Source organism: Physella acuta, unplaced genomic scaffold (genome assembly GCF_028476545.2).
Source record: "Physella acuta isolate Inbredline_101_S28 unplaced genomic scaffold, ASM2847654v3 ptg000531l, whole genome shotgun sequence".
NCBI lineage: Eukaryota > Metazoa > Mollusca > Gastropoda > Physidae > Physella > Physella acuta.
Window position 1 is genome coordinate 514522 of NW_026732050.1, and position 18221 is coordinate 532742.

The window sequence follows — 18221 nt, forward strand, 5'->3', positions numbered from 1 at the left end:
ATCTAAAACGTAGAATAGAAAAAAAAAGCGTATTGCAACCAGAGGCGTAGCGACCCTTTCAACCTTTCAACCTGGCGCCCCCCTCGGGAGAAAATTTTCAATTTGCACTCCCCCCCCCCCCCTCAAACTTTCGATTTGCACCCCCACCCCTTCAACTTTTCGATTTGCACCCCCCCCCCCCTCAAACTGCAAAAATGCAGCTAAAATGACATTTTAATTTGTCTTTACAACCCATTTTGGCGCCCCCTACGGTCGGCACCCGGGGACACCCCCCCCCTGCCCCCCCCCCCCCCCCCCCCCATCGCTACGCCTCTGATTGCAACAACCAGGTCACCTACCCAGTCAAAAAATGTAACTTTGTTTCACGAAGCCTTTGTTTTGATACAGAGGGAAAATAATGTCGATAACCTTAAAGTGAGGTAGCTACGTCAATAAGACATGTATGGGCATCAGGTTGTGTAATAGAAGCGTGTATAATGTAATGCCTAACACAACTATATAGTTAGTTGCACATCTGTTCACTAAATCCACTGGTCCATACTGAATTAATTTTACAAACCACATTTGGAATCAAAGCCACACACCAGAATACACATTAAGGATGAAAAACTACACAAAATAAACCTGTGTAGTAATAGGCTTGTACTATTTAAGAGCAGGAAAATTTCAGAAAAATGTAACGAAACACATTTGAATTAATGTACACAGAAAAATACATTCGTGTACTTGAAAATATTTTATAGAGAGCTGTTTCAGTTCAGTATACAGCCACAATTAGATGGGGGTTCGTCCAAAGTGGACAAGAAGAAAGTGGGGGGACGGGTGGGGGTAGTTTTAATTTTAACTTTTAAATAAATGGATGACCGATAAAATTAGTGTCGGTATCTATAAGGGATCGCCTTGCTCATTTTATCCTTCGTGTGACTCAGTTACCTTCCATAGCCGACAGCGTTGCTTAAATTCAGAATCCCTCCCCCCCCCACCCCCTTGTTCATTGTGATGCTTCAAGTTATTTTTAACGGTTACCTTACCCTACCTACTCACTGTGTTGCTTTTTGCTGTGTGTGATTTCAGAGTTACCCCCCCCCCCCCCTCCAGCCGAAAGAGTGGCACCATCTGATTTCATAGTTACCTCTCTTTGTTAATTGTTACGCTTCAAGTTATTTCCGAGTTACCTCCCTTTGTCCACTGTGTTGTTTCACGTCAGCTGGCTACACACAAGAACCTTGTACAAGACGATCTGTTCCTCTCTCGTGTTCTACACCTACATAAGCAGACCAACAGATTTGTCAATGTACACTTAGCTTATCCTGCTGGTTTGATCAGAGTCTGGTGCTCATAATCTTCTGAACCTCGCCACGTTTGCCCTGGTCCTCGGCTCCAGAACATTCGATTACTGAAACTAACTGCAATGTACAATTCTCGTGTATTTTGCGCCGCTTTACTACCGGATTCAGAAGATTGTCCGCAGTTTAATTAGTGCATCGTTCACCTCATTACCTGAGATAGCGCTGTTTTCGCTTGTGTATATATCAATAAAACGTGATATCCTTTTATTCAACAAAACACTTTCAGATACTGTTATGTGGCTGAAGTGGACAAACGTGTGTTAATTAGTTATCTTATCTGCGGGTGGGGCGACGTCTTCAGATTTGAGTGACGTTGACTCTGATAAGTTCACCACCGGGTGGAGCTGGGGCGGGGGGCGAGTGGAGTCTCGCTGTGAGATAAAAACCCGGGCAGGCTGGGACGGTTAGCCCGGGTCGTCAACTCCAGGTGTCAAAATGGCCGCTCACATTGTCTTCTTCATCGTGTGTCTTCAGGTTCTACTAGTTCAAGGAGGTGGTAAATGATTTATTTATTTTATTTTATTTCATCTCATCTATACATAATACATGTATGTGCGCGCGTGCGTGCGTGTGTGCCTATGTGTGTGTGAATAGGTAGAGAGAGAGAAAAAACAATGTCTGTATATATATATATATATATATATATATATATATATATATATATATATATTATATTATATATATATATATATATATATATATATATATATATATATATTATATATATATATATATATATATATATATATATATATATATATATATATAATATATATATATATATATATATATATATATATATATATATATATATATATATATATATATATATATACAGACATTTTTTTTTATATATAAAGTGCATGCATTGTCTTCCAAATGTTTTGAATGGTTATATATAGATTAAATATGTAATTAATTGATTACTTGATTGGTTAGTTGATTAAATATCTAATTAATTTAATTTAAAAAAAAAACATTTTTGTTATCAGTAACAATGTCAGGCTCTGAAACAACAACCCGCCGGACACTCAAGCCATATACAGACACACACACACACACACATCGCGCTACACATACTACTCTCGCCACACACACACACCTCCCATTACACATAAACACACACAGCTCCTGCCAGAAGACTCTAGCAGCATCTTTTCCTGTCTGCAGACGACTCCACGATCTGTAAGGACTCTGGCTGGACGAGTGGTGCCCACCCCTACCCCTACGACTGCCAGCACTACGTCCTGTGTAACGGTACGCTGACCATCGTCCGCGCCTGCAATGACGGCACTTTCTACGATGCCGCAGTCAGAGCCTGCCTAGCGGACAACCATGGCCGTCCGTGTCTAGCCAACCAAGATTTATCCACTCCACCGTCATATCTAGGTAAAGTTTCAACTCCACCGGCATATCTAGGTAAAGTTTCAACTCCTCCGGCATATCTAGGTAAAGTTTCAACTCCAGCGTCAAATCTAGGTAAAGTTTCAACTCCACCGTCATAATTAGGTAAAGTTTCAACTCCACCGACATATCTAGGTAAAGTTTTCTTTCCCCACCACTGGCATATTTAGGTAACTTTTCCATTCCACCGGCATATCTAGGTAAAGTTTCCACTCTACCAACATATCTAGGTAAAGTTTTATGTACATAATACCATCAAATCTAGGTTATGTTTTATTTACACACACCAGCATATTTAGGTAAAGTTTTATGTCATCCACCACCGCTATATCTCGGTGAAGTTTCCACTCCACTGGCATATTTTGGTAAATAATGTCCCCGAAACCGGCATATTAAGGTAAAGTTTAAACTCCACTGGCATATTTAAAATGTAGGTAAAGTCTTGAATTTCTTGTGTTGGGCAGATCCTTTAATAGAGCAGTTACCTAAAGAAGTAAGAGTTGTATAGTTAAATGTCACGACATTATATCCAAACGAGAAATAATGGAAAAATGAATTAATGAAAGAAACCTGGTAGCAAGTAATAAATAACACATGTTAATCACTCCATTCTTTTTGGTTTAAACAAAGCATGATTAGCATATTAATTGGTTCAATTAAATCTCCGACCTCGTGTACCTGACAGTATGAAGAACAAGGGAGGTAACGTTCAGACCATGGTCGTTTCAGACACACTCATTAGCCTAAATTACCATTTTATATCCGCTCTAATTTGTCAAAATCTCAAAATCAATCATTTACTGGACATTAATTCGGACACAAAATAGGCCCTACTTAGTATTTCAATTACCGCTATACACTCGTTTCTCTTTTCTTTGAATGTCCATTTAACTAAACTAATTAGATTAAGTCACATGACTAACATTTCCTCCCCAGATACCACAGTGTGCAGACAGTACGGCTGGGCTTCCGGCATCCACCCTTACCCCGGCGACTGCAACCACTACGTCTACTGCGTCAACTCCAACACGCACATCGTCGTCTGCCCGCCTGGCACCAGCTTTGATACGAGGGTCAACGGCTGCCTGGATAAGTCTGATGCTGAGCCGTGCCAGGCCACCACCACCACCCCCGCGCCGATCACAACTGAGGCGAACACGGGTGAGACCAGACAGAACACCCCCACCCACACACCCCCACCCACATAACAACGTTTTGTCCACACGATGCGATGCCATTCACGAATAAGCAACCTAACTCCCTCCCCCCAGCTATAAATAGAGGCATGGCCTACTAAATATTGCTTACATAAATAACATAACATAACGATACACGTGCTGGATAGAGCAATGTGGTGGGATATAGTACTAAGAGATAATCATTTAATACAACTCAAATTGAGGGAAATTTCTAACAATATGGACAAAAGTATCATAAAAGTAAAATATATAATAATATAATGCTGAAAATAAAAGACATTTGACAATAAAAGGTTGGTATAGATTTCTAGTTTCTTAAAATCATCAAATATCTTCTGCAAAGAAGCGATAACTGCTAATTTCTTTGATGCACCTATACTAAGGGTGGGGGTTAGCGTGAAGGTGAGCTTAGCAAGGGCAGTGGTTAGGGTAAAAAGGACCAAGTTCATCGGTTACCGGCCCTTTTATCGCGCCAGCGACGGACCTGTTCCATACGCCTTTACGGACGGCTTAGGATGAGTCACAATGTAGATCTGGTGACTGAACATTTTAACGGTCCTGAGATTCTAACTGACCAGGAGAGGGCGGGAGGGAAAGAGAAGGGGGAAGAGGCGGTGCACAGATACGTGTCGTAAAGATGTCGTAAAGATGATGGTTGTAGAATAACTTTACCGTCACAATCACCAAATGACGTCAAACTGACTATACAACTTTTTTCATCCCCAGACGAGAACATCTGCAGGCACAACGGGTGGGTGTCCGGCATCCACCCCTACCCCACGGACTGCACCCGCTACATCTACTGCGTCAACTACATCACCCACATCGTGAGCTGTTCCCCCGGCACCAGCTTTGACACTCAGGTCAACGGTTGCCTGGATACGTCGGACGCCGAGCCTTGCTGGGCTAGTGCCTACCCCTGGGTCTCCACCACAGAAGGGAGCTCTGGTGAGATACCAATACCCCGCCCCAGGGTATCCTCCATAATAGAGAGATTGAGGCACACCACCCCACCCCTAGGTCATCACCACAGTAGGGAGCTCTGGTGAGATATCAATACTCCGCCCCAGGGTAACCTCCATAATAGAGAGATTGGGTGAGGCACACTACCCCACCCCTAGGTCATCACCACAGTAGGGAGCTTGAGTGAGGCACCCCTCCCCCACCCACAGGGCAGCGACTACAGGAGAGAACTCCGTTGATGCTTCTTCGCCCACCCCAAGAAAATATCCTTCACATCCAGTGTTTTTTCCAGACTTTTTTCTCCGAGCGGGGGGGGGGGGATGTGAAATTATCGGGGGGGGAGGGCGGACACGGTTAAAAGTATATATTTTCTATATAAATTCCATTTGTTCGGGAGGGGGAGTAGACTCTCTTGGGGGGGGGGGGGGGGGTACTGACATATTTTCAAAGAATTTTGAAATAGCCAACTGAAAAAGAGAAAATGAAACCTTGCAAAACATAACACCATCAAATATGTTAACGTACAACAACTAGCATTATAATTATTTTATTTTTAGATATTTTAACGTTACATGATTTTTATATAGCATTTATAATGTGAACCATATAATAGATAATGAGCGTCAATATATCGATGAGTGAGATTTCAGATATCAAGAGGGGTTAGCATACACTACCTGAATTGTCTAGTCTCTAGCTAAATGTGCTGTTTGTGTTGCTGTGTTGTTGCTTTTTTAAAATAAATGACAGCAGTTTTGTCTGTCTACCCGTCAGATCCATCCAACATTTGTCGAGCATACAACTGGATGTCCGGCACCCACCCCCACCCGACGGACTGCAAAATCTACGTCACCTGCAACAACTTCGTGACGTCATTCTTCGCCTGCCCTGACGAGACCGTCTTCGATCCGACCCAAGGCGTCTGTGTAAACCCCCAATTCGCGGCGCCCCCATGTAACGCCATCACGAGCAGTGGCCGACCAGAGGTCACCAGTATAGAGTACCCCACATCTGCACCCCCGCACACGCCCACCGAAACAACCCGAAGACCGGTCGTGACGACACACGTTTTTATACCAGCCTCACCAGGTAAAAATTCTGTAACACCTATCTCAGTTATAGGCTTTTTAATGAGTCTATTCAGTCTTTATAATAGTTTTCAACATGGAACCGAATGTTTTTATCGCTCCCTGCTACATGAGATCTCGCACACGGAGAACGTTTTTATGTGACACTATTGGGAGATGTCACTGACTACACGGAATAAGCACGTGATTCATGCACATATGAAAGGACACACAACATACAACAGGACATGCAACAGGACATATGACAGGTCAAGTGATTTTTGCACATATCTAAACAATGGACATGTATACTATACTAATGAACAATGGACAGGTACACTATTCTAATGAACAATGGACAAGTATACTATACTAATGAAAGAATAAATATACTTAAAGCCATGTGGTAGAGCACTTAATTACTTATCGACAATGGTAACTGGTCAGTATGACGTCACTTAGTCCACCAGATGTGGTACCTGATCGAACTTGGGGGCACGTAAAGGGCGAAAAGTTGACCACACTATCCGATATACATCGGAGAAACAGCTTCGCTCTACCTGATACATGTCCCTTAAGTCTGAACGGGTATTTTCCTAATAAAACATCCTAGCATGACGAGACAAACTCCCCACCCACACGTTTCTCTTCCCAGACATGGCGGGCATCTGCAACAAGTTCAACCTGGTTGACGGCATCTACCCCGACCCCGGGGCCTGCAGCAAGTTCGTGGAGTGTGTCAGCGCCAACACCTACCACATGGAGTGTCCGGCCAGCCTCATGTTCAACTCGAAACTTCTCGTCTGTGACGAGGCATATGACGTCACATGCACAGACAACTACAACTACAATTTTCAGAATATTATCATTGGCTAGCTAAAGCACCAGCTATCTAAATGAATGTTATTATTGGTTAGTTTGAGGGGAATGTTATCGTTGGATAGTTTGAATGAATATTTGTATTGGCTGCTCATAGCTGCGTAAACTCTGGTTAGCTTACGGAATATTACTATTGACCATTTTTCAGCCATGCTATATTTATAAAATAAACAAGTTGATTATAAACTGCAATACATCTATTGTGTCTCGGCTTATTTAAAATTGTATGTATTTTTCTTTTTTTTTAACGAAGTCATAACTTTTTTTTTAACTTTTATTAATTAAATGCAAGTGATAATGTCAATGGAGTTAATGAAACACGATTCGAACTATGGTTTGTTTTAAAAATGTCGACCAAAGTTGTGGGTTCAGCGCCAAGCCCGCACCACTGGGCCTTACTAGAGCCACTACAGCCACAAATAGAGCCATATGGCCATAACTAGAGCCAAGTGGTCATAAGTAGAGTCACGTGACCATAAGTAGAGCCACGGAACCACACTAGAATCAAAGGGCCAACAAATAGATCAACGGGACCTCACTAGAATCAAAGGGCCAACAAATAGAGCCATAGGACCTCACTAGAATCAAAGGGCCAACAAATAGAGCCACGGGACCTCACTAGAATCAAAGGGCCAACAAATAGAGCCACAGGACCTCATTAGAATCAAAGGGCCAACAAATAGAGCCACGGGACCTCACTAGAATCAAAGGGCCAACAAATAGAGCCACGGGATCTTATTAGAATCAAAGGGCCAACAAATAGAGCCACGGGACTTCACTAGAATCAAAGGGCCAACAAATAGAGCCACAGGACCTTACTAGAATCAAAGGGCCAACAAATAGAGCCACAGGACCTCATTAGAATCAAGGGGCCAACAAATAGAGCCACAGGACCTCACTAGAATCAAAGGGCCAACAAATAGAGCCACGGGACCTCACTAGAATCAAAGGGCCAACAAATAGAGCCACGGAACCTCACTAGAATCAAAGGGCCAACAAATAGAGCCACGGGACCTCACTAGAATCAAAGGGCCAACAAATAGAGCCACAGTACCTCACTAGAATCAAAGGGCCAACAAATAGATCCACGGGACCTCACTAGAATCAAAGGGCCAACAAGTAGATCCACGGGACCTCACTAGAATCAAAGGGCCAACAAATAGAGCCACGGGACCTCACTAGAATCAAAGGGTCAACAAATAGATCCACGAGACCTCACTAGAATCAAAGGGCCAACAAATAGAGCCATAGGACCTCACTAGAATCAAAGGGCCAACAAATAGAGCCACAGCGGATCTCTTTGACTCAGGGAGGTCTTGCGATTCAACATATACTATGTTAACATATGTTAAGGCTTAATGTGACCTTTAAGATAATAAAAGCCCTAACACATGTTAACTCATTATATGAAAGCCTTAACACATGCTAACACATTATACGAAAGCCCCAACACTTACTAACATATAATTTGAAAGCCCTAACACATGTTAACACATTATATGAAAGCCTTAACAAACGTGTCTTAATTAGTTATCTTATCTGCGGGTGGGGCGACGTCTTCAGATTTTAGTGACGTTGACTCTGATAAGTTCACCACCGGGTGGAGCTGGGACGGGAAGCGAATGGCGTCTCGCTGTGAGATAAAAACCCGGGCAGACTGGGACGGTTAGCCCGGGTCGTCAACTCCAGGTGTCAAAATGGCCGCTCACATTGTCTTCTTCGTCGTGTGTCTTCAGGTTCTACTAGTTCAAGGAGGTGGTAAATGATTTATATATTTTATTTTATTTCATCTATACATAATACATGTGTGTGCGCGCTTTCGTGCGTGAGTGCCTGTGTGTGAATAGGTAGGTTGAAAGAGAGACAAAATGAGTGTGTATATATATTTAAAGAGCATGTAATGTCTTCCAAATGTTTTGAATGGTTATCTATTGATTAAATAAGTAATTAATTGATTACTTGATTGGTTAATTGATTAAATATTTAATACATTTTTTTTAAAAAGTTGTTATCAGTAACAATGTCAACCTCTAAAACAACAACCCGCCAGACACTCAAGCCATACACACACACACAAAGCACACAACACACACACACATCGCGCTACACATACTACTCCCGCCACACACACACCTCCCATTACACACAAACACACACAGCTCCCGCCAGAAAACTCTAGCATCTTCTCCTGTCTGCAGACGACTCCACGATCTGTAAGGACTCTGGCTGGACGAACGGTGCCCACCCCTACCCCTACGACTGCCAGCACTACGTCCTGTGTAACGGTACGCTGACCATCGTCCGCGCCTGCAGTGAAGGCACTTTCTATGATGCCGCAGTCAGAGCATGCCTAGCTGACAACCATGGCCGTCCGTGTCTAGCCAACCAAGATATATCAACTCCACCGTCCTATCTAGGTAAAGCTTCAACTCCACCGTCATATCTAGGTAATGTTTCAACTCCACCGTCATATCTAGGTGTTTCAACTCCACCGTCAAATCTAGGTAAAGTTTCAACTCCACCGTCATATCTAGGTAAAGTTTCAACTCCCCCGTCAAATCTAGGTAAAGTTTTAACTCCACCGGCATATCTAGGTAAAGTTTCAACTCCACCGTCATATATGGGTAAAGTTTCAACTCCACCGGCATATCTAGGTAAAGTTTCAACTCCACCGTCATATCTAGGTAAAGTTTTCTGTCCCCACCACCGGCATATTTAGGTAAAGTTTTCACATCACTGTCATATCTAGGTAAAGTGTCCATTCCACCGTCAAATTTAGGTAAAGTTTCAACTCCACCGTCATATCTAGGTAAAGTTTTATGTACACACTACCATCAAATCTAGACAAAGTTTCAACTCCACCGTCATATCTAGGTAAAGTTTTAACTCCACCGGCTTATCTAAGTAAAGTTTCAACTCCACCGTCAAATCTAGGTAAAGTTTCAACTCCACCGTCATATCTAGGTAAAGTGTCCATTCCACCGTCAAATTTAGGTAAAGTTTCAACTCCACCGTCATATCTAGGTAAAGTTTCAACCCCACCGTCATATCTAGGTAAAGTTTCAACTCCACCGTCAAATCTAGGTAAAGTTTCAACTCCACCGTCAAATCTAGGTAAAGTTTCAACTCTGCCGTCAAAAATATGTAAAGTTTCAACTCTACCGTCATATCTAAGTAAAGTTTCAACCCCACCGTCATATCTAGGTAAAGTTTTCTGTCCCCACCACCGACATATTTAGGTAAAATTTTTAACTCCACCGTCATATCTAGGTAAAGTGTCCATTCCACCGTCAAATCTAGGTAAAGTTTCCATTCCACCGTCAAATCTAGGTAAAGTTTCAATTCCACCAGCATATTTAGGTAAAGGTTTTTGTCCCAACAACCGCTTGTATCTAGGTAAAGTTTTTTGTCCCTACCACCAGCATATCTAGGTAAAATTTCAATTCCACTGGCATATTTTAAATTTATGTAAAGTCATTAATCTCTTGTTTGGGCGGATCCCTAAGCGAGAAGAACAGTTACCTAAAGAAGTAAGAGTTGTATAGTTGCATTTCACGACATTATATCCACATGAAAAACAATTGGAAAAACAAATTCATGGAATCTCTTGAGTAGTTTATTCTTGAATATAAATTGAAAATAAAATTTAAAATTTATTTTGTCGGGAGCCAATATGTCGAGAGTCCATTTGTCGGGAGCCTAAATGTCGGGAGCTCATATATCGGGAGACTGTATGTCGCGAGTCAATATAACTGGAGCCCATTTGACGGGAGCCAATAAGTCGGGGCCCTTTTGACGGCGCTATTTTGGCTGGATCGTTTTGTCGGGTGTCGATTTGACGGGGTCATATTAACGGGGCCGTTTTGACTGGGCCAATTTATCCCAGGCTATTTTGACAGGGCACCGTTTAAGACACACACATTAGCCTAAATTACCGTTTTATATCCACTCTATTTGCCAAACATATAAAATCAATCATTAACTGGACATTGATTCAAACAAAAATACTTAGTGTTTTAATTACTTTTATACACTCGTTTCTCTATTCTTAGAATGTCCATTTAACTAACCTAACTAAGTTAAACCACATGACTAACATTTCCTCCCCAGACGCGAACATCTGCAGCCACAACGGGTGGGTGTTCGGCATCCACCCCTACCCAACGGACTGCAACCACTACGTCTACTGCGTCAACTCCAACACGCACATCGTCGTCTGCCCGCCTGGCACCAGCTTTGATACGAGGGTCAACGGCTGCCTGGATACGTCTGATGCTGAGCCGTGCAAGGCCACCACCACCCCCGCGCCGACCACAACCAATGCGAACACGGGTGAGACCAGACAGAACTGCCCCCAACCCCACACCCCCCATCCACACAGCAACATTTTGTCCACATAAATAACATAAACTAACGATACGCGTGTTTGATAGAACAATGTGGTGGGATATAGTTCTAAGAGATAATCATTTAATACAACTCAAGTTGAGGGAAATTTAATAACAATGTGGACAAAAGTATCATAATAGTAAAATACATAACAATATAATGCTGAAAATAAAAGACATTTGACAATGAAAGGTTAATGAGTCACAATGTAGATCCAGTGACTGAACAGTTTAACGGCCCTGAGATTCTAACTGACCAGGAGGGGGCGGGAGTGAAAGAGATGGGGGAAGAGGCGGTGCACAGGTACGTGTGGCGGTCGTAAAGATAATGGCGGTAGAAAAACATTACCGTCACAATCACCATATGACGTCAAACTGTCTATACAACTTTTCTTTCCCAGACGCGAACATCTGCAGCCACAACGGCTGGGCGGCCGGCATCCACCCCTACCCCGGCGACTGCAACCACTACGTCTACTGCGTCAACTACAACACGCACATCCTCGTCTGCCCGCCTGGCACCAGCTTTGATACGAGGGTCAACGGCTGCCTGGATACGTCTGATGCTGAGCCGTGCAAGGCCACCACCACCCCCGCGCCGACCACCACCACCACCCCCGCGCGGAACACAACCATCACGATAACGGGTGAGACCAGAAAGAACACTCCCCCCCCCCACCCACACACATCCCCACACACAACATTTTGTCCACACGACGCGATTCAATAAGTGACTCCCCCCCCCCCCCCCAACCGGTAAATAGAAGGCATGACCTACTTAATATTGCTAACATACATAACTAGCGATACATGTGTATGATTAGACACTGTGGTGGGATATAGTACTAATAGTAAATCATTGAATAAAACTTGAGGGAAATTATAACAATATGGATAATAGTATCAAAATAGTAAAAATACGTCACTTGCTGACAATAACAGACATTTGACAGTAAAAGGTTTATATAGATATCTAGTCTCTTAAAATAATCAAATGCCTTCTGTAAAGTAGCGATAGCTGCTGATTTCTTGGAGGCTCCTATACCCAGGTTGTGGTTTAGCTGAGTAAGGGTCGTGGTTGAAGTAAAAAGGATCGAGTTAATCAGTTACTGGCCCGTTTTTCGCACCAGCGACGGGCCTGTCCCATAAGCCTTTTCGGCTTGGGATTAGTCACAATGTAGATCTGGTGACTGAACAGTCCAACAGTCCTGGGATTCCAGCTGACCTTGGGGGGGGGGGGGGGGGGAAAGAAAGAGAAGGGGGAAGAGGCGGTGCATAGGTAGGTGCGGCAGTCGTAAAGGTGATGATGTAAGAATAACTTTACCGTCACAATAACCATGTGACGTCAAACTGACTATACAACTTTTTCCCCAGACTCGAACATCTGCAGCCACAACGGGTGGGTGTTCGGCACTCACCCCTACCCCACAGACTGCAGCCGCTACGTCATCTGCATCAACTCCGTAACCCACGTTGTGATCTGTGCCCCCGGCACCAGATTTGATAAGAGGGTCAAAGATTGCCTGGTTACGTCGTACGCCGAGCCTTGTTATACTAATGATCAATGGACAGGTATACTATACTAATGAACAATGGACAGGTATATTATACTAATGATCAATGGACAGGTATACTATACTAATGAACAATGGACAGATATACTATACTAATGAACAATGGACAGGTATACTATACTAATGATCAATGGACAGGTATACTATACTAATGAACAATGGACAGGTATACTATACTAATGAACAATGGACAGGTATACTATACTAATGAACAATGGACAGGTATACTATACTAATGAACAATGGACAGGTATAGTATACTAATGAACAATGGACAGGTATACTATACTAATGAACAATGGACAGGTATACTATACTAATGAACAATGGACAGGTACACTATACTAATGAACAATGGACAGGTATACTATACTAATGAACAATGGACAGGTATACTATACTAATGAACAATGGACAGGTATACTATACTAATGATCAATGGACAGGTATACTATACTAATGAACAATGGACAGGTATACTATACTAATGAACAATGGACAGGTATACTATATTAATGAACAATGGACAGGTATACTATACTAATGAACAATGGACAGGTATACTATACTAATGAACAATGGACAGGTATACTATACTAATGAACAATGGACAGGTATACTATACTAATGAACAATGGACAGGTATACTATACTAATGAACAATGGACAGGTATACTATACTAATGAACAATGGACAGGTGTACTATAATAACGAACAATCGACAAGTATACTATACTAATGAAAGAATAAATATACTTAACGCCAGGTGGTAGAGCACTTAATTACTTATCGACAATGGTAACTGGTCAGTATGACGTCACTTAGTCCACCAGATGTGGTACCTGAACGGACTTGGAGGCAAGTAAAGGGCAAAAAGTTGACCACACTATCCGTTATACATCGGAGAAACAGCTTCGCTCTACCTTACCTAATACATGTCCCTTAAGTCTGAACGGGTATTTTCCTGTTAAAACATCCTAGCATAACGAGACAAATTCCTCACCCACACGTTTCTCTTCCCAGACATGGCGGGCATCTGCAACAAGTTCAACCTGGTTGACGGCATCTACCCCGACCCCGGGGCCTGCAGTAAGTTCGTGGAGTGTGTCAGCGCCAACACCTACCACATGGAGTGTCCGGCCAGCCTCATGTTCAACTCGAAACTTCTCGTCTGTGACGAGGCCTATGACGTCGTATGCACAGACAACTACAACTACAATTTTCAGAATATTATCATTGGCTAGCTAAAGCACCAGCTATCGAAATGAATGTTATCATTGGTTAGTTGGAGGGGAATATTATCGTTGGATAGTTTGAATGAATATTTGTATTGGCTGCTCATAGCTGCGTAAACTCTGGCTAGCTTACGGAATATTACTATTGACCATTTTTCAGTCATGCTATATTTATAAATTAAACAAGTTGATTATAAACTGCAATACATCTATTGTGTCTCGGCTTATTTAAAATTGTATGTTTTTTTCTATTTTTTTTTAACGAAGTCATAACTTTGTTTTGACTTTTATTAATTAAATGCACGTGATTAAATACACGTGTTAATGTCAATGGTGTTGATGAAACACGATTAGAACTATGGTTTATTTAAAAATGTCGACCAAAATTATGGGTTCAGCGCCAAGCCCGCACCACAGGGCCTTACTAGAGCCACTACAGCCACAAATCAGTGTTTCTTCCAGACTTTTTTCTCCGGGGGGGCACTCGAAATTTTTTTTTTGGGGGGGGGGGGGGGACGGTAGACTTTCTTCCGGGGGGGGGGGGGGCGGACACTGTTAAAAGTATATATTTTCTATATAAATTTCATTTCGTTCGGGGGGGGGGGGGGGGGCGGTAAAACATTTCCGGGGGGGGGGGGGGCCAAGCCCCCCCCCCCACCGAAGAGATGCCTGGAAGAAACTCTGCCACAAATAGAGCCACGTAACCATAATTGGATACATTTTAATAGCATAATAATAGTAGGGTAGAAAAATCTAATTAAACGGTTTAGTAATTTTGCCAAGGGAGGTAATTTTAAAAAATGTGAATGCAAAATCTCCAAGACGGAATAGTTGTTGGAATAATATAATTAGCAAAATGTGAATGCAATTTATGCAGACGTGTAAGATTACATTATTGTTGGAATATTATTACTAGCATTGATTAATAAATAATCTTTTATTTATTTTATTTACTGAACGTACTGTTTACTAATTATAATGTTTAATCAACTATTCCCCATTATTATATAAAGTCATCACGTTCATTTTGGTGCGCAATGGTTTTAATCATAAAACTTTATTGTAAATTTTTAAAAGTATTGAAAAAATACATGAATTTATAAAGTGCAATATGGTCGGTAAAACACGGATATTCTAAAAACTGCCTTTTATTTATTTTATACACTGAATGTACTGTTTACTAATTATTATTCTATCTTTCGGTTTGCGGACAAGCTAGGGGTTTTACAGCAGACGCTTAGCGAGGGGCTGCGTTTGGGGGGGGGGGGGGGGACATATGTCCCCGGGCGCCGACCTTAGGGGGCGCCAGAATGGGTATGAAAAACAAATTGAAAATTTGCGGGGGAATGGGGGTGTGCAATCGAAAGTTTGAGGGGGTGCAAATCAAAAGTTTGAGCGGGGGGGGGGGGGATTGCAAATCAAAAGTTTGAGGGCGGGGGTGCAAATCGAAAGTCTGAGGGGGAGTGCAAATCGAAAGTTTAAGGGGGTGGGGTGGAAATTGAAAGTTTGAGGGTGGATGCAAATCAAAAGTTTGTCCCCAGGCGCCGGGAATGGTCGCTACACTTCTGTTTTATAGTCATTCACTGAGTTAGACGCGTCCGCCGGCGCTCGGAAAGGGCGCGATTTTGGCGCTACGGGCTAGACTGTGAGCAATATGCCTTTATGATTGCATTTAAATTATGTTTATGTTATGAGTGTTGTGTTTTTTTTTTTCGGTTTTTTGTTTTTGTTTTTTTTTTCGTTTGTGTTGTGTTTAGTTTTGTTCTCTTCCCAAGCTGGTACATTTAAAAAAGATTTACCGTGGCGGAGCACGGGTATGTAGCTAGTCTATAATATAAGCTGGCTGGTGTGTGTCAGTCCTTCATTCCTTCCTTCCTTCATCGCTATAGATTTTGGAACCATAAAAATAAACATCGCACCTTGCATTGCTTTTCATTGCATCGCAGTATCTTATTATAAGTTATAGAGTAAGGTTTGTTTATATAATGTGTTAACATGTGTTAAGGCTTTCAAATAATGTGTTAACAATTAATAGGACTTCCATTTTAATGTGTTAACATGTTTTAGGGCTTTCAAATAATGTGTCAACATGTTGTAGGGCTTTCATATAATGTGTTAACATGTGTTAAGGCTTTCATATAATGTGTTAACATGTGTTAAGGCTTTCATATAATGTGTTAACATGTGTTAAGGCTTTCATATAATGTGTTCACATGTGTTACAGCTGTCAAATAATGTGTTAACACGTGTTACGACTTTCAAATAATGTGTTAACATGTGTTATTGCTGTCTTAGAATCTTTTAACATGTGTGACGGCTGTCAAATAATGAGTTAACATGTTTTAGGTCTGTCATATATATGTGGTAAGATATGTTAGTGCTGTCATATAATGTGTTATAATACTCTAGCTACCAATAGTTCTATACTGAACTACGATAATTTGTACACATTTCGAATTCATCTGTTGAAGTTTATCTGAAAATAAAAGGGAGATAATTGAAGTGTTACTGTACTGTCATCTAAAGACTACTAAAACTCAAGTTTGTTTACATGTTTGAATATTTATTTGTTTGTTTGTCTGATTGGCTACTGGAGAGAATCTGCACTATGTGTAGAGCTGTAATATGACTTACTTAGTCCTCCAAGGGATGACGGGTAGTCTAGTTAGGACATTAATATTGCGTTTCCAGCTCTGCTTGTTTATTGAACAATAAATTAATAAATCAATGATCGTTAAGGATTGTTAGGATGCTATTGAGTCTTTTGAAACTATAAACTACACATAGGAATCGATTCACTGAATACGTTTTAATCATTGTAACGAAAATATTGTAGGCTAATAGGTATCGCTGCAATAAATTGTAATGAAAGATTAAGAAAATGTTGTTTTAGGCACACATTAATGATGTCACGTATGAAACAAAAAAATATGTTTATGGCTAATTAATTAACATATGTGTAGTAATTTTGGGATGGATGCACGGCAAGATGCGTTTGCTGATGAATGCGAAAAGTAAGGGGAGTAAGGACAGTAACTCATTTAAAAATCAGTAGAGTTGGGACACAAATTGATTGATTAGAGATTGAGGAAAATGGCCATCTTTGATGGGTAGGCCTATATGGATCATTGGATTATATGACGCCGGTGTATGAGTCAGGAGTTATCCTACCTTTAGGAGTGACTCTTTAGTGTGTTCAGGTCCAGATGGACACTGACTCCAATATCACTGGGCAAGAGTAAGTAAATCTAGACGGTCGTTTGTTTTCAATATAACTTATGTGTGTATTGTGTTTAGACCGTAGGTCTATGTTGAAAATTAATGTTACAATTAAAAGTAGAGTAATAAATTGTAATATTTGAAATATATTGCTACTCATCCAGTGTTCATTATATAATGTTTTTATAACTTATCAACCACATATAATGTTTTTATAACTTATCAACCACATATAAGGTTTTTATAACTAACCAACAGTAAATAAGGTTTTTATAACTTACCAACAGCAAATAAGGTTTTTATAACTTACCAACAGCAAATAAGGTTTTTATAACTTACTAAGAGCCTATAAAGTTTATGTGAACACACAGTTTTGGGTCTAGACCTACTATTGAGACATCCCGAATGTGTGATGGTAGTGTGGACTCAACTTTTAGCAGGAGACATAAAAGAGAGATGACCACAGGATAAAATAGCATCATCCCGTTTCTTGGACTAGAGAAAGAGGGTCAAGGCTCTCCAAAACACAGGCAGTTGCGTAGCCTCAACCACCCCAAGTGTTGTAACCTCAACCACCCCAAGTGGTGTAACCTCAACCACACCAAGTGGTGTAACCTCAACCACCCCAAGTGGTGTAACCTCAACCACCCCAAGTGTTGTAACCTCAACCACCCCACGTGTTGTAACCTCAACCACCCCAAGTGGTGTAACCTCAACCACCCCAAGTGGTGTAACCTCAACCACACCAAGTGTTGTAACCTCAACCACCCCAAGTGGTGTAACCTCAACCACCCCAAGTGGTGTAACCTCAACCACCCCAAGTGTTGTAACCTCAACCACCCCACGTGTTGTAACCTCAACCACCCCAAGTGTTGTAACCTCAACCACCCCAAGTGGTGTAACCTCAACCACACCAAGTGTTGTAACCTCAACCACACCAAGT

General features: G+C 41.6%; 1 protein-coding gene across 4 annotated transcripts; it reads left to right on the top strand.

Annotated features, from left to right (window-relative positions):
• Positions 1 to 1691: 1691 nt before the first annotated feature.
• On the top strand, positions 1692 to 14261 carry LOC131945217 (peritrophin-44). Of its 4 annotated transcripts, XM_059306247.1 has the most exons (7): positions 1692 to 1845; positions 2520 to 2738; positions 3690 to 3914; positions 10972 to 11193; positions 11651 to 11896; positions 12624 to 12821; positions 13848 to 14261. In XM_059306247.1, the coding sequence occupies exons 1-7, from the start codon at positions 1785 to 1787 to the stop codon at positions 14066 to 14068; spliced, it is 1392 nt and encodes a 463-aa protein (XP_059162230.1). In that variant the 5' UTR covers positions 1692 to 1784; the 3' UTR covers positions 14069 to 14261. The 4 variants fall into 4 exon arrangements, with proteins under 4 accessions (XP_059162230.1, XP_059162231.1, XP_059162232.1 ...); XM_059306248.1 differs by lacking the exons at positions 10972 to 11193; positions 11651 to 11896; positions 12624 to 12821; positions 13848 to 14261 and adding exons at positions 4679 to 4900; positions 5690 to 6004; positions 6638 to 7053 and having other exon boundaries at positions 1715 to 1845; XM_059306249.1 differs by lacking the exons at positions 1692 to 1845; positions 2520 to 2738; positions 3690 to 3914 and adding exons at positions 8491 to 8619; positions 9060 to 9278.
• The last annotated feature ends 3960 nt before the right edge of the window (positions 14262 to 18221 follow it).

Coding starts and splice junctions, on each gene's coding strand:
- LOC131945217 (XM_059306247.1), top strand. CDS start 1,785: ATGGCCGCTCACATTGTCTTCTTCATCGTGTGTCTTCAGGTTCTACTA. Junction 2,739..3,689: donor CACTCCACCGTCATATCTAG/GTAAAGTTTCAA, acceptor TTTCCTCCCCAG/ATACCACAGTGTGCAGACAG. Junction 12,822..13,847: donor TACTAATGATCAATGGACAG/GTATACTATACT, acceptor TTCTCTTCCCAG/ACATGGCGGGCATCTGCAAC.